Source organism: Pan paniscus, chromosome 5 (assembly GCF_029289425.2).
Source record: "Pan paniscus chromosome 5, NHGRI_mPanPan1-v2.0_pri, whole genome shotgun sequence".
NCBI lineage: Eukaryota > Metazoa > Chordata > Mammalia > Primates > Hominidae > Pan > Pan paniscus.
In genome coordinates, this window is record NC_073254.2 from 174,750,001 (window position 1) to 174,767,324 (window position 17,324).

General features: G+C 43.2%; 1 protein-coding gene and 1 long non-coding RNA gene across 22 annotated transcripts in view; one reads left to right on the top strand and one right to left on the bottom strand.

The window, feature by feature from the left end:
• LOC134730636 (uncharacterized) overlaps positions 1–11,080 on the bottom strand; it is a 25,267-nt gene extending 14,187 nt beyond the window's left edge. The window contains exon 1 of the long non-coding RNA XR_010112543.1: positions 5,423–11,080. This is a non-coding gene — a long non-coding RNA (uncharacterized LOC134730636). The remainder of the gene's footprint in view (positions 1–5,422) is intronic.
• SCAF8 (SR-related CTD associated factor 8) overlaps positions 4,445–17,324 on the top strand; it is a 259,488-nt gene continuing 246,608 nt past the window's right edge. For 7 of the 21 annotated variants that reach the window (XR_008625800.2, XR_008625799.2, XR_008625798.2 and 4 more), the window contains exons 1-3: positions 4,604–4,699; positions 5,043–5,126; positions 13,152–13,214. Coding sequence is in view for 12 of the 21 variants with exons in the window: in XM_055114262.2 (XP_054970237.1) it covers positions 4,619–4,699; positions 5,043–5,126; positions 13,152–13,214 (228 nt within the window). In the remaining 9 variants the exon portion in view is untranslated. Of the gene's footprint in view, positions 5,127–13,151; positions 13,215–17,324 lie in introns of all 21 variants that reach the window. The other 14 variants (XR_008625801.2, XR_010112541.1, XR_008625804.2 and 11 more) reach the window with 7 other exon arrangements.

Below are 17,324 nucleotides of genomic sequence, written 5' to 3' on the forward strand. Positions count from 1 at the left end.
TGCAACCTCCGCCTCCCAGGTTCAAGCGATTCTCCTGCCTCAGCCTCCCAAGTAGCTGGGATTACAGGAGCACACCACCACGCCTAGCTAATTTTTGTATTTTTAGTAGCGATGGGGTTTCACCATGTTGGCCAGGCTGGTCTCGAACTCCTGACCTCGGGTGATCTGCCTGTCTTGGCCTCCCAAAGTGTTGAGATTACAGGCGTGAGCCACCGTGCTGGGCCTTGAATTTCCTTCATTTTTTAAGGCTGAATATTCCATTGTACCACATTTTGTTTATCCATTCATCCATCAATGGACACTTGGGTTGCTGCCACCTTTTAACGATTGTGAGTAACACTGTTCTGAACATGCGTGTTCAAGTCTCTGCTTTCAGTTCTTTTGGCTACATACACATACGTGAACTTGCTAGATCATATGGCAATTCTATGCTTAGTTTTTTGAGGAACTGCCAAATAGTTTCCCACAATCTTTTAAAAATCATTTTATTGGTAGTATAATAATTCATTTGTCTCTATACCCTAATTTACTAAGCATTCTGGAATGTTTGCTTCCTAAGTTTTCTTTTTTCCAATTGGGTGGGAATTAGTTTTAATTTAGACAATGCTCCAGGTTTTTGCCCCATTTTAAAAGTACCTCATAAACATATATTATTCCTTCTAATAGCTGATAATTCACAAGTTTTTTTTTTTTCTTAGTGCTACCTCACAATTATCCCTTATCTAAGAAGTGCCCTGTCCATGGGAGCGAGTACCCTCTAGCTAGACCTATGCTTTCCAATATGGTAGCCACTAGCCACATACTTAAACATGAGTCAATTAAAGTAAAATAAAATTGGAAATTATCTTCCTCAGCTGCCCTAGCCGTATTTCAAGTGCACAGTAGCCACACAGGGCTAGTGCTACTGAATTGGGCTGCACAGATTCAGAACATTTCCATGACCCCAGAAAGTTCTATGGTGACTACCGCTCTAGACTATTTTTGACTCTGACCTCTTGGCCATGGCTGAATTCATTTCTATAAGTTACTCCCAGAAACTACTTAGTCCTCAGGGACAATCTGATGATAACATTTACCGGAGAACACCACAAACTTTAGATTATGAAATATCTCTTCCAATGACTGAAGTACTCTTGACCACTATTTCCTATCAGTCTTTTCAGAACCAAATTAGTGGTCAGTTTCTTGGTGATGGTCACCTAATCCAAGCTGGGTCAATGAAATTCCTTATTTCTTTCCTTGGGAATTTGGATTTGGGAAGGAAGAGGTCGTCATTCAGGTCCTCAAGTTGTCTAGAACTATAAAATCAAAAGTAATAGATTCCACTAGATAAAACAGAGAATTGGGTAAAGCAATAGAAAAATTAAGCAGATAAGCAGAGAGTACATTGCCTCTTAGGTTTTCTATTTTGGTTCAAGTCCCTCCCTTGGACTCAGCTACATTTCTGACTTTTGGTTACATGAGAAAAACCTGTACTGTAATAATGAATTATTGTTTTATGCTTAAAGTAGCTCAAATTGGCTGGTTATACTGGCAATCAGAATCCTAGCATACATACATACACACACACACACACACACACACACGGGTACTGTTTTCACACTCTGTATGTAGTTGTGTATAAATTTTGTATACAGTCATTGCACTGGAACCCCAGGCTCCCCTCTAACCCTTCTCTTGCTTTATCGCCTTCTTATATTAAGATTGTGTTTAGGCTGGGCGAGGTGGCTCATGCCTGTAATCCCAGCACTTTGGGAGGCCGAGGAGGGTGAATCGCCGGAGGTCAGGAGTTTGAGATCAGCCTGGCCAACATGGTGAAACCCCGTCTCTACTAAAAATACAAAAATTAGCCGAACGTGGTGTCGGGTGCCTGTAGTCCTAGCTACTTGGGAGGTTAAGGCAGGAGAATCGCTTGAACCCGGAAGGCGGAGGTTGCGGTGAGCCGAGATCGCGTCATTGCACTCCAGCCTGGGCGACGAGAGCAAAACTCAGTCTCAAAAAATAAATAAAAAATAAAACCGGGCGCGGCTATAATCCCAGCACTTTGGGAGGCCAAGGCAAGCGGATCACAAGGTCAGGAGATCAAGACCATCCTGGCCAACATGGTAAAACCCCGTCTCTACTAAAAATACAAAAATTAGCTGGGTGTGGTGGCACGTGCCTGTAATCCCCGCTACTCAGGAGGCTGAGGCACAAGAATCGCTTGAACCCAGAAGGTGGAGGTTGCAGTGAGCCGAGATCGTGCCACTGCACTCCAGCCTGGCGACAGAGCGAGACTCCGTCCGGCCCCCCGCTCCCTCCGCAAAAAAAAGATTGTGTTTAGGCTGCTCTCTGTATCTTCCCCCCCTGCTTACCCTGATCAAACTATGCCCTCTGTCACCATTCTGAATGCGGAAGCTTTATTAAATCAAATTGTGAAGCATGTTAACCACTGATTTTATCCTTTAGCTTGTATTGCATTTTAATTTCTCAGGCCTAAGTAATTCCATCAACACTCATTTCATGTATGACCTAATAAATAATCCCTCACAGGCCAAAGCAGCGCCTTTTTTTTTCCGTTCTTTTCTTTTTGTTTCTCTTTTTGAGACAGAGCTTCACTCTTGTTGCCCCCGCTGGAGTGCAGTCACGCGATCTCGGCACGCTGCAACCTCCCCCTCCCGGGTTCAAGCGAATCTCCTGCCTCAGCCTCCCGAGTAGCTGGGACTACAAGGGCGTGCCACCACGCCTGGCTACTTTTTTTGTATTTTTAGTACAGACGGGGTTTCACCATATTGGCCAGGCTGGTCTCGAACTCCTAACCTCAGGTGATCCACCCGCCTTGGTCTCCCAAAGTGCTGGGATTACAGGCGAGAGCCACCACACCCGGCCTCAAAGCAGTGACTTCTGATTGTGAGAACCTGGCATGCACAGAACTGAGTGCAGTACTTTCTCAAGCCACAGTAAATGCTCCTTTAGATGGAGTGATTAGGAGACCTCTTTCAGGAAGATTGGAGGAGGAGTCAGCTATGGAAAGGACAAGAGCAACAGCACCCTGTGTGAAGAGACACAATTGTCCTACCTATGAAAACACTGCTTCTTGTCAAGTAACAGAAAGGCCAGTGTGGCAGGAGGAGAGTCAGGGAGCAAGGGAAGGTGGTGTGAGCTGCGGCAGGCTGGGCTGGGCCTTCAGGCCATGGTGAGAAGTTATGATGGTATCAGATGGGCAATGAGAAAGTATTTAAGGGATTTAAGTAAGGGAGTGACCTGATCTGATTTATCTAAGAAAAACATCCCTCGGCTACTGTCTGGAAATGAACTGTAGGAAGACAAGCAAGGGACCAGTTAGGAGGCTACTGCAAGTGTCAGTAAAAGATCATCATGGCTAGGCCTGAAGATGGGAGACGGTGGAGAAATCTGTGACAGAATTTGAGATTTTGAAAGTAAATATAAAAGCACTTAGTGAGTTATCCCTGTTACCTTCTCAGTAGCCAGGCCCTATACTAAAGCTGCCAATGAAGTAGAATGAAGGCTCTGAAACCTCAAGAAGGGCCTTACTTCCCCAGTTTCACGGGGCTCTGCGCACAGCTCTTAGGAACTACCTTGATTCCAAAACTCTCCAAAAGTACGATCCTGCCCTTATGTTCCTCTCTCCCTTTGAGTGAATTTGGGAATGATTGTTGAAAAATGACTTTCAACAAGAGGACAGCAGTGTTCGGGGTTCCACGATACATCCCTATCTTTTAACATCGATAAATATTTTTAAATTGGTACCTTTTTTTGCGCTGCACGAGAGAGAAGGCTTTTTACTAGCAGCATCTCCTAATCCATCTAAGAAATACTGTATTTACCTTTACTCCAAGTATCCTAGGGCAAAATTCCTTTAGAACAATTCATCTTCCGAAACAGACGGGTTCCCTTTTCACCTATTCAAGTGTTGTGCATTCTACGGTCCCCTTCCCGCCTTGCAGACAAATGCACTCATTGTGCCACTCCAGTCCCTGGATCCTATGCAGCGGGCATTTCCTGCAAGGAGCTGCTGCATGCCTGTTTCCCTCGCCGCCTGCCCCAACCCGAATCCAAGGCTTTGGTTTCTAATGTTCCCTCCCTGTGCAGTTAAAACAATTGAGTTCTGTTACTAAATAGATGACCAGGAACTTTTTCTTGGCGGAGGCTGCGGATGTTTAGGGAACTGTCCAGTAAAGTTGTGAAAAGCAACTAAACCCTGCCGCTTGTGCAAAAGGACCAATCCACCGGGAAACAAGGAAAACGCGCACATTTCCTCAACTTGCCGCTTCTTGGGCACGTTTAGGCTCTTCTTAGAGCCGCGCTTTGGAGTTGCCTCCTCCTGCTGTACAAACCCGCCGCGGCGTTCCCCCGGATGCCGCAGCGCTCGCTCCCGCGTCCGCGGGGCGCGGGGAGGGGGCGAGGCGCAGGGAGGGGGCGAGGCGCGGGCGGCCCCGGGGCCAAGGCGAGCGCCGCGGAGCCCAGCCGGGCCTCCGGGCGGCGACGCTCTGGCCCCAGCGCGCTCGATGGTTTCCGCGCGGCCGCCGGGGCCCGCACGGTCCAGTCGCCAGGGGGCGCGCTGGCCGGCGCCGCGGATCCCCGAGCTGCGCGGCCCGACTCGAGTCCGCCATATTGGATGCCGCAGCCGCTGCTGCCAGCGCTTCCTCCTCTGTCTTCGCCGAGCGGGGCTGGTTCCTGCGGCCCGAGCGGCGGGGAGGTGAAACAGGAGCCCGTCGGAGGAAGGGGAAGAAGGGAGTGGAGAGTGTAGGGGAAGGGGCTAGAGGGAGGGGGACCGAAACGGAGCGGGGCAGAGAAGAGAAGGCGCCGCGGCCCAGCCCCTCCCCCGCCCGCCGCCGACCCGCCCCGGCAGCGCCTCTGTTCCCTAGAACGGCGCTCCCCCCGCCCTAGCGGCCATGCCGGGGCCGCTCTGCCGCTGAGGGAGCCCTTCCTCGCCAGCGCGTGCCCTTCCACTCCGCCCCGAGGTCGCAGCGGCCCGCACTCCCGCCAGCGCCCCCTCCTCGCGGCCACGCAGCAGCCCGCGTCTCGCTCTCCCCACCCAGTGCAGTGGCCGCCGCCTCTTCCGCCGCCGGGCTCGGGGCCTCCGCAGCGACAACATGGAGGCCGTGAAGACCTTCAATAGCGAGGTTGGTATGGCAGCCGGGTTCCCCTGCTCCTGCCCGCACCACCCCCACCCCTGGTCGAGGCCGGGGCCCGGAGGGTGGGCGCGGGCCTGCGGGTTTTTTAAGGGTGGGGTGAGCGGTGGCTTAGCAGTGCCCGTGGGGGAGGGGTGTTTCTCCTCTGGGTGCCCCTCCCCCGGGTCCGGGAGGAGGGTTGGGGGAGGGCCGCCCTGGGGCGGAGGGAGGTTCTGGCGTCTCTGGCGTCTCCGGCGTCCTATGGAATGGCTGCGGGCTTGGAGGGAAAGACCCGGTTGGGCCCTCACCCGGAGACTCCCGACAGGTCCCTCGAGGTCAGTTCCGCCGAGGCCTGGCCCGCCCACCTCCTTCCTGGGCCTTTGAGGATTTAAGTGGACGCTGGACATGACTCTCCAGACCTTCCCTGGTCCTCCCTGAGGCTAACACCGATTGGGGGCGGTGGGGGAAATGAACCTACGGGGTGTTGATCTGTGGTCACGTTACACGTAGTGTTTATAATTGAGGCATTGTTGACTAGGTAATTTGCCAGCTAGGGACTTGAGCTAATTGGATGGTTGGTAGGCAGGCAAAGGTTATTCTGCAATATCTTTTATTTTTACTCGCTCCTCTTCTAATCCATCACGACATAAAGACAAATGGTAGGGAGAGATCTGTGCATCGAGAGATGGAAGATTATGGGGGAAACATTTCTCGCTGGCTCATTCACGTGTCAAACGAGATTTTAAAAAGCAGATTCCATTTTCACTGTAGTTGAATTTACTAGTCTGGAAGAAGACAGGTTTTGATGTATTCAATTTCTTTTTAAACTCCGACTTCAATAGGCCTTAATGTAAACATCAAACATAGCAAGTACACATCTGCACAGTCAGCATTAGTATCCCTACCCGTACGCCTTGGAAAGTGTAATTATGGCCGGGAACAGTGGCTCAGGCCTGTAATCCCAGCACTTTGGGAGGCCGAGGCGGGCCAATCACGAGGTCAGGAGTTCAAGACCAACCTGGCCAACGTGGTGAAACCCTGTCTCTACTAAAAATACAAAAAATTAGCTGGGCGTAGTGGCAGGCACCTGTAATCCCAGCTACTTAGGAGGCTGAGGCAGGAGAATCGCTTGAACCTGGGAAGCGGAGGTTGCAGTGAGCCGAGATCTGCGCCACTGCAATCCAGCCCAGTGACAGAGTGAGACTCTGTCTACAAAAAAAAAGAAAAAAAAAAGAAAAAGTGTAATTATGCTGGTAACTAAATTAGCATAAATTTTATGAACTCTTAAAGTGCCAATACTTTATTCAATACTATGATTGTTAAAGAGTATCTTTAATATTTACCTCTTAAAATACGAGGCTTTTTGCTGTGACGGCCCAAATAGGACAGTACTTTTAAATGCCGTTGCATAGTTTTATCTTGTTTTAATTTCTTTAAAAATAAAAACAGTATTTGGGAATCTTAGCCAAGAGGCTAAACGGTAGATAATATTTGGGCTATTTTCAATAGCGGTGATACATAACTTTTTTTGGAAAGCATTTTCTCTTTTAATACTACCTTTTTAATTTTTAACATTGATAAATTAGAGCAATAGACTTGGGAATCATCTTCTTTTTTTTTTTGAGACAGAGTTTCTCTCTTGTTACCCAGGCTGGAGTGGCACCATCTCAGCTCACTGTAGCCTCCACCTCCCGGTTTCAAGCGATTCTCCTGCCTCAGTGTCCCGAGTAGCTGGGATTACAGGCGCACATCACCACGCCCCGCTAATTTTTGTATTTTTAGTAGAGACGGGGTTTCACCATGTTGGCCAGGCTGGTCTCAAACTCCTGACCTCAAGTGATCCGCCCGCCTTGGCCTCCCAAAGTGCTGAGATTATGGGCGTGAGCCACTGCGCCTGGTGTTTCATTTTTTTTCATAGCTATCTTTCTTTTTTTGAGGAGTGTCATTCTGTCACCCAGGCTGGAGTGCAGTGGTGTGATCTTGGCTTACTGCATCCTTTGCCTCCCGGGCCCAAGGGGTCCTCCTCTCACCTCAGCCCCCCAAGTAGGTGAGATTACAGGCCAGTGTCACCACGCCCGTCATTTTTATTTTTTATAGAGAGGAGATCTTGTTATGTTGCCCAGGCTGGTCTTGAACTCCTGGGCCCAAGCGGTCCTTTCACCTTGGCATCCCAAGTGCTGGGATGACAGATGTGAGCCACCACGCCTGGGGGGTTTTGTTTTGTTTTGTTTTTTTGCCCTCATTGGATTTAATTCCCGCTGCCACCCCCTTCCCCACACACACTTTGATGGGTGTCTGTCTTTGGGGGGGTTCCTAATAATGTGGTCCTCCCCCTCAAAGGGCCATCCAAGACATTTTTTTTTTTTTTTTGAGACGGAGTTTTGCTCTTGTTGCCCAGGCTGGAGTGCAATGGCGAGATCTTGGCTCAATGCAACCTCCACCTCCTGGGTTCAAGCAATTCTCCTGCTTCAGCCTCCGGAGTAGCTGGGATTACAGGCACCCACCGCCATGCCCAGCTAGTTTTTTGTATTTTTAGTAGAGATGGGGTTTCATCACGTTGGCCAGGCTGGTCTCGAACTCCTGACCCTCAGGTGATCCACCCGGCTCGGCCTCCCAAAGTGCTGAGATTACAGGCGTGAGCCACTGCGCCTGGCCCATCCATGACGTTTTAAACAGTAGCTCCCAAATATTAGATGTAAACAAGTGGTTAGTGCACCATGGTTGGTCACAGTAGGGAAGAAATGTTAATTCCAGTTTTTCGTTTTAATATTAATTAAGGATAAGGGGGCCTAACATTTACATGTTTAGATAGGTGTTTCACCTGTTTTCTCATTTTACAGGAACTTGAGGTTTGTGGTAGTCCCATTTTAGTGTATGTAGCACTCTCCCATTTCCCCATATGGATTTCAAAGAACTTAAGTCTTGTAACTTCCTTATTTATTTATATGCTCTAACTTCACCGTGTTTCAAAGTGGAGTTAGCTTAAAAATAGCAGTACAGAGTCAGGGAGTTGAGGAAGGGAAATATATTTGAAGAAGATTCAGAAAAATACTTTTTTTTAAAACACAAAACAATACATAATACTGTTTTTTATTTTGAATGCAGTTTCTGTGAATGTTGTAATATTTGCTGATGTGTAGTAAACATTGTTATTGCAAATAAGTATATGCTGAGAAGTAGTTCAGTAATGATTGTTTTCCATTAAATTATGTGTTACAAATTACAAAAATTAAAAAGGAATTCTAGTTGCAGGATTAGGAGAAAAGGATGTTTTCGACGCTCATAGTTTGGCTTTTAAAGGTGTTTATCTTTGGGCTTAATCCATCACAACTTCTCTGCTAAATTTAAAGGTATCTTTGAAACATTGAATTGTCAATTCCATTTGCTTTGTAAGGAATCAAAATTTAGCTCTAAGAATAATCAGGAATGTTTGTCAACAAGATATTTTGATACTTCACCTTAAAATATTTAAAATAGGCTGGGCTCGATGGGTCATGCCTGTAATCCCATCCCTTTGGGAGGCCGAGGTGGGCAGATGACTTGAGCTCAGGAGTTCCATGCTAGCCTGGCCAGCATGGCGAAACCCCCATCTCTACAAAACAACAACAACAACACAAATTAGCTGGTCACGGTGGCATGTGCCTGTAGTCCCAACTTGGGTGAAGGGGGTGTAAAGGAGGGGGCAGGTGCTGAGGTGGGAGGATCTCATGACCCAGGAAGGTGGAGGCTGCAGTGAGCTGCACCACTACACTCTGGCCCGGGCAACAGTGCGACCCTGAATCAGAAAAATTGAGACAGGTACTCACTGTTGACAGGTCACCACGCCGGGCTAATTGTTTTTGTTTTGTAGAGATGGGGTTTTGCCATGTTGCCCTGGCTGGTCTTGAACTCCTGAGCTCCGGTGATCTGCCCACCTCCCCTCCCAAAGTGCTGGGATTACAGGCCTAAGCCGTGGTGCCTGCCCCAAATTAAATGTTTAAAATACAAAATACTTAACCTTTTATGGCTTGCTAAGGCTCAGGTTTTTCCAGACTGAATTTTGTCACCCCCATCTTTTAATTTTGTGGAGATCATTGGTTTGAAAACCAGGAAGATGCCAGAGACTTTAGGAATACAGATTTTTGTGAATTGTGGGTGTGTGTCTGTAGTCTTAGCTACTTGGGAGGCTGAGGTGGAAGGATCTGTTGAGCCCAGGAATTCGAGGCTATAGAGTGCAATTACTGCACCTGTGAATAGCCACTGCACTCTAGCCTGGGCAACAGTGTGAGACTCTGCTTCAAAAAAAAAAAAAAGAAAAGAAAACCCCAATAATACAGATTTTTAATCTGCAAACTGTGGATGAGTTTCAGCTATGAAAATCCCAGACTTTATGCAAGATATGTATGAGTTGTTTTTGTCATGTCTACCCTCCCTACCATAATTTCTCAAAGGAGTTGACCTTTCACTTCTGTGTTAAAAATTACTATGTCAGAAGATCCTTTAATTGTGCAGGAATTATGTGGTAAATTTTTCTTCTCACGAGTTAAATGAGATTTAGGCTCAATAATTTATTTTTAAGTGCCCCATGCTAATTATGTGGGAGAAAAATAATTTCTATTTAAACATCATCACTGTGATGAAAGTTTAATCCCATGACCACTACTTTCAATTCTGAAATGATGGAAGACTTAAGTTCAGATTAGAATACAAGATTTCCTCAGAGGCAATGGGTGAGCAGTTAACCATAAGAGAATTATGAGTGCAAGCTATTGCAGTTGCTGCTGCTCTAAGATGGTGGCACTTGTAATGATTTAGCATTTCTTCCTAGTGAAAAGGGTCGCAGATTGAACTGCCTAAATCTGTGGATTACTTTGGAACTGCATTGATTGCTGGAATGCAGCAGTTTTATGTGAGCTGCATATCTATACTCTGTACTTAAGAATGATCACTATGTGGAGGTCATTCTGGTAGGATCTTGTTCTATTGTTTTTTTGTTTCCTTTTTTGTTTCTTTGAAAAGGGGTCGTGAGACAGTGGCAGTGCATGACCCATTCTTTCCTTTAGTTTGAGAGGGCATTTTAAAATACAGCAGATTGTTGTTGTTATTGTTTAAGACTGAGTTTCTCTTGCCCAGGCTAGAGTGCAAGGACAGGATCATAGCTTACTGTAACCTCGAACTCCTGGGCTCAAGTGGTCTTCCTGCTTCAGCCTCCTGAGTAGCTAGGAATACAGGCATGTGCCACTATGCACACCTAATTTTTAAATTTTTTGTAGGGAAGGGTGGGGGGTGTCAATATGTTGTCCAGGCTTTTCTTGAACTCCCGGCCTTTAATGATCCTGCTGTGTTGACCTCCCAAAGTACTGGGATTACAGGTGTGGGCCACTGCCCCTGGCCAGATTCTTTTAAATTTTAAGTACTTTAAAAAAACAAAAAACAAACGTAGTTCCTTTACCATTAATCACACTTCAAAAAAGTTAACAGTAAATCTTTAATATAATAAAATACCAATCAGTGATCTATTTTTTTTAGGTCCTTTGTATAGCTAGTATATTACAATGTAGCCTTTCCCCCATGATCTATTTCTCTTGCTGCTCTGAATAGGCTGAGTGGGAAGATGTAGGACCGGATATGTAGGTTTGAGATATGTCAGAATAATAATTTCAGTTTAATTTCTGGATTTACCTTAGTTAATAAATTGAGAGGATTCTGTTACCTTTAGTTATATTTAGGATACCTAAATTCTTAGTATTTTTTGTCTTTGGGATCCTTTTGGATAGATTAATCTTTAAACTGTTCCAGGATGCAGGCTTTCCAGAATCAATTTAATATCCACTACATTTTTCTGTTCTATAAAGTGAACTCCCATCTCCACTTTATTTTACTTCCAAATTTGTATCCAGGGTGGGTATTTTGTCTAACTATAGGACTTTTTATAATCTCACCAACATCTAGTAGTAGACATGGCTTGGTAGAGAAAAGTGGAAAAGGTAGAGGGAATAATATAAACATGTGAAATTTGTTTTTAGTTTATTTTTCCTTTGTTGATGGTTCAGGATAGGGAATTTATGGGAAGCAGCTATAAAACACTGCATTTGTCTTTTATTTTCATCTACCAGGGAATCTGTCTCTGCTTTTCCTTTCCTATTATCATTTTCTAGAGGGAGTTCTGGTTAATTCTGTCAGTCAGGCTATATTTTTTTCTTTTTACCTTGTGTAAGTCCTTTAAAGATGTAGCATATTAATTAGTATTATAAAGGAAGGAAGTCTTTCACTAACCCCTTTCTGCTCATATGAGAACCCAAGATCTAAGTATCTTGGGAACTACTGATATTTTGGGCTGGATACTTGTTTGCTTGGGGAGCAGTCCTATGCATTCCAGGATGTTTACAGCATCCCTGGCCTCTATGCATTAGATGCCACTAGCACCCTCCACAATTATGACAGCCAAAAATGTTTCCAGACATTATTAAATGTTTCTTTGGGGGCACAGTGACCCTGGTCCAGAATCACTGATTTAGGTCTCCTGTTAAACTGTCTTAAAACACTGTGCTTTTTCTTCCAGTGATCATAGCAATTTTAAGTAATTTTAATAGTCTTTACCACTAGATAATAAGCTCTATGAGGACAGTGACTGTATTTCCTTTGTTTCATGTCCTTGGTTCATAGCACAGTATCTCAATATACAGTATATATGTGAAGTAAAGATTTTTTTTTCTTTTTCTTTTTCTTTCTTTTTTTTTTTTTTGAGACTGGGTCTTGCTGTTGTCCAGGCTCGAGGGCAGTGGTGCCATCAGGGCTCACTGCAACCTCTGCCTCTGCCTCAAGCAATTCTCCCACCTCAGCCTCCTGAGTAGCTGGAACCACAGGCATGCACCTCCATGCCTGGGTAATTGTTGTGTTTTGAATAGAGATGGGGTCTTGCCATATTGCCCAGGCTGGTGTAGAACTCCTGGTCTCAAGAGACCTGCCCACCTTGACCTCTCAAAGTGCTGGAATTATAGGCGTGTGCCACCGTGCCTGGCCGCTAAGTAAAGATTTCTTGAATGAATGGATGCAATCCTAGGTAGCTAAATGACCTTGGCCAAGGTAGTTAACATTTCTGAACATCTGGTTATTACTTTGGGGAGGAGAGTTGGAGAGGGAACTAGTCCATTGAAGATTTCAGTTAGGTTAAGTCCATTGTGAGTTTTATGTTGTCTAGTAATTATGTTATTTTCAAGTCTGATTTTGCTGTTTTTCTGTTTGAAATGACATAGAAGTTTTTTTCTTACATTAAAAATAGAATACAAGGATAATTGAAACTGATAATGGTTTTGAGAGACTGCATGATTTGAGAGTGTTAATCACGCATCATTAAATATAAAAAAATTTTAGGCATGATGGAAATGCATGTTTCGTGGAGTTCAATTATTTCATTCTAGACTAGCATTGAATTTGTTATAGTAATTGTGATTAACATTTAGGGGACTTTATAGCCCCAGTGTCCCAAAGAGTCATATTCTATGATCATTTGCTTCTTTTTTTTTTGAGATGGAGTCTTGCTTCTTCGCCCAGGCTGGAGTGCAGAGGCATGATCTTGGCTCACTGCAACCTCCGCCTCCTGGGTTCAAGCAATTCTCCTGCCTCAGCCTCCCCAGTAGCTGGAATTACAGGCATGTACCACCACACCCAGCTAATTTTTGTAATTTTAGTAGAGACGGGGTTTCACCATGTTGGCCAGGCTGATCTCGAACTCCTGACCTCAAGTGATCCGCCCGCCTCGGCCTCCCAGAGTGCTGGGATTACAGGTGTGAGCCACCGCGCCCGGCCCGTTTGCATCTTTTTCGGAAGGGGTATCCGTGGCTTAGAATTAGTGATAGTATTACTAGTTGTATGTACAATTTCAGCTATCTCTTTCTAAGGCCAGTTATGCTGTTTTGGACAACTTCTAACTCATAATGGTGTGAAAGAATGTAATCAACCTTGACCTTGAACACTGGCTGAGCTCCTGAACTTTTAAGTGAGCTCATTTTGTCTGGTTTTGTGTTCTCAACATCTTTCTCTACTCCTCTCTCTCAGGATTGTGCCTCTACTCCTGCTTGTACAGACTGCTTTTCCAGCAGCATGGACACAAGAAGCATAGTAAGATGATGATAACCCACATAAGGCAGGCCCTTTGGAATATGTTAGGTTTCAATTGGTAGTGGAATAGTGTATTTGATTATATGGTTAGTACTTGGGAAGCAGAATGAAGTTTGTCACTTAGAATAGATTGGTAGTCTTAAAAGAGAGCGTCTAGGGAATAAGTTGAATTGCTTCACAAAAAATAGGTTAATTGGAGAAAAAAGTTTTATGCTCAATAGTGAGCATAAATCATATATATATAAACTTTTGTTATGTTTACTTGTATTCTGCTCCATGTGATTTTACAAAAGAGAACTATTTGAGTGAATTGCAGACCTCTTAATTGAATAATAAAATACACCTTTTGAAGAATTTCTTTGAACTATAAGATGACAAATTATTGACATATATGCTATAGGAATAAAGAATTGAATTTTTGATTTTCTAATTATAGAGGCAGCAGATTGTGGTAGAGGTACTATTGGTTATGAGAAATAAATGCTGATGAGAAATGTTTCTATAGTTTGTGATTTTGTACCTAAATGGATTCTGTCTCATATTTGATGGTAAACATGATGCATTTGCTTTTTCTGATTTTGATTTTATGCATTTGTTTTGTCTTTCTAATTTTGTTTTATAAGAGTTTCTGATACAGCCATCCTTTAAACTTAAGGAAGGCTATGTAAATGTAGTAAAATACCTATTATAGGTCAGGAAAAATCTCAGTAACTTTGACATTTCTTTATTTATTCAGAATGGGGACTATGTTGCTCATGTTCTCTAAAGACAATTTTGACTATTAAGTTGATGTATGACAAATTTGTTTTTAAAATAATTCTGCAACTTAATGTGATTTATATAGATTGACTTGAAAGATGTAGGATTTCATTCTTTCATTAATTTGTTCATGCATGTAACTAATATTTAATGAACATGTATCGCGGCCTAGGGATTTTTTCTTTCCATCTCCTGGGATATAGTGGTAAACCAGACAAGCAAAAACCATGCCCTCTTGGAGCCTATGTTGTTGTGATTCTTTTCCTTTTGTCTCATTAGCAGTTTGTGTATTGAACTTGCTGCAGAGCTGGGGAGGCTGTGCAGGCATTACTGACTCCAGCATTGCTTCTTTGCTAGGGACTATGTTGTTTGCAGCCTGATCCGTTCTTAGCATTTTGCCTCTTAGAGTCCAGATTGCCTGTCCATTGTTCAAAATAGAGACTGAACAGGTAGACTTAGTTAAATGATTTTTCAAACAGTGGGAAAATATGACTAGCTACATTGTTTTATACAAAATTGTTATATATGTTTTAAAATCTCCATTTGATATTTTGGAATCTTAACTGTTTCTTGTAAAATACAGCTTTAAGAATGTTTTCTTTTGTCCGTGAGAATCATTAGTCTCCACATGCATGATTTTAAAAAGCAACTATTCTTAAGTGGAGACCAAACCTTATGAATTTAGAAGAGTAAACTAATAAGTATTTTCATTTTTAAAGCAAACTTTTTTAAGTACCTGAGAAATTTGATGTCCTTTTTATAAATGTTTTCTGAATTTGATGTGATTCCTCAGGGTTCATTTGAGTAGCTTATCAATGAAAGATGAAATAGTTTGCCATGTACTTTAGTGTGTAGAACTTGGGAAATAAAGATTTCTGTACAGTGATCAATGTCTCAGAGGTTGACCAAATCCTAATTAATGGCTTTCTTTGATCTAGCAATGTTTTTGATACCATAAAGTTTTATGGTTAAGAAAAAATAGACATAAGTGTTTGAGTTTGTTGAAATATTTTAAATATATGAGTAAAATCCTCTGGAGTAAAAAAGTTTTTTAAAATCTTTTTTGCCCTTCAAGTGAGTTTTGAATAAGTAATTTTGTTTTTTACATATCAAAACATGATGTAGCAAATGTCTAGTTTCTGTAACAGCTGCTCACTATGATGAAAAAAATCTGTCTTACATATTTTTGAAGTACTTTTAATTTACCAAACATTTATTAGAAGTTAACCACTTTACTGGGCACGGTGGCTCAGGCCTGTAATCCCAGCACTTTGGGAGGCCAAGGTGGGTGGATCACGAGGTCAGGAGTTTGAGACCAGCCTGGCCAACATGTTGAAACCCTGTCTCTACTAAAAATATAAAAATTAGCCAGGCGTGGTGGCGTGCACCTGTAATCCCAGCTACTCAGGAGGCTGAGGCAGGAAATCGCTTGAACCGGGGAGGGAGAGGTGGCAGTGAGCTGAGATTGCACCACTGCACTCCAGTCTGGGCAACAGAGCAAGACTCTGGCTGGGTGTGAGTGGGGGTTGGTGGGGGGAAGTTACTTTATCAAAACATGTACACAAGTCTATGTACCTACTGTGTACTCACAAAAATTAAAAAGAAAAAAAAGGAGGTATTAGAAAAAAGTGAACCACTTTATAATATGTAGTGTTTTATACTCTGCCCTCTTTTTCTGCAGCCATTACCATGTTTCCATGGATCTTTAGTATTAACTTTGTGAGAATGGTTGGATAGGTGTCATCCCATTTTACAGACAAGGAAACTGAGGCCCAACAGTTGTGATTTTTCCAAGGAAATGCAGTTCTGTAAGCATTAGAGCAGGGATTAGAAGGACCTAGTTCTCAACCCCTGGTGCTAGGTGTAAAGGGGAACCATCATTCAATTTTTCATAGGTTTTTTTGGTTGGTTGTTTTGTTTTTACTGGTATAATGTCCAAATACAAATTTATTTTTTCCTCATTCTTTTTATAACTTCACATTCATAGAAAAATAGTAAGAATGATGAATAATTTTTGTGTATACTTCATCCAGATTTCTGTGCCTCCTGTAACCATGTTTGCTTTCTTACTGTCTCTTCACATACAAATGAACACATAATTTCTTTTCTGAACGTTTTGAGAATAAATTGCAATTCATGGTACCCTTTACCTCTAAATAACTCTGTGTGTATTTTAAAAACAAGTGCATTTTATTTAACTATAGTACAATGATCAAAATCAAGAAACTAACTTTGATACAATACTGTTGTCTGTAGATCATATTCAGATTTCACTAATCATACCAATAATGTCCTTACTAGAGTAAATTCTACGTCACACCTTACATTCACTTGTCTTAGTCTCCCTTAATGTGAATCAATTGGTTACTCCTCTGCTCTTGTATGACCTTTGAGATGATATTTGATTAAAATAGGCCAGTATTTTTAGAATTGCTTTAATGTTGATTTGCTGCTGCTTCATGATTAGTTTTGGGTTCTATATTTTTGGCAGAAACACTCCAGGAGTAATATTGTATTCCTCTCAGCACACCATATCAGGAATCATGTTGTCCATATATTCCATTAATAGGGATGTAGAGCTTTTGTTTATTATTATTTTTTAAATAGACAGGGATCTTGCTCTGTTGCCCAGGTTTGAGTGCAGTGGTGTGATCATGGCTCACTGCAGCCTCGAACTTCTGGGCTTAAGCAGTCCTTTGACATCAGCCTTCTGAGTAGCTGGGACTACAGGTGCATGCCACCATGCCTGCCTGATTTTTTAGATTTTTGGTGGAGAGGAGGTCGTGGGACTACAGGTGCATGCCACCATGCCTGCCTGATTTTTTAGATTTTTGGTAGAGAGGAGGTCGGGCTATGTTGCTCAGGCTGGGGTGTTAATTTTTATCTGCAGGGTTTCCCTACTGTGTAGTTACTGTCTTTCCTTTGTAACTATTAATAGTATCTTCTGGGGAGATACTTTGATGCAAATACCTTGCTACTTGTCAAATTTTCACCACTTGTTTTGGTGTCGTCTTATCTGAATCAGAACTAATGGTGATTGCCACATGGTGATTTTCTGAGTCTATCATTTTTGTATTTATTAGTTCGCATTCTCTACAAGCTTTCCCATTTATATATATGGTGTATATGCATATTAGTATGAACTCATGGTGTTTTTTGTTTTTTGTTTTATTTGGCGACAGTGTCTCACTCTGTCACTGTCACCCAGGCTAGAGTGCAGTGGCTTGATCTCAGCTCACTGCAGCCTCCACCTCCCAGGTTCAAGCGATTCTCGTGCCTCAGCCTCCTGACTAGCTGGGGCCACAGGCACACAACACCATGCCTGGATAATTTTTGTATTTTTAGTCGAGT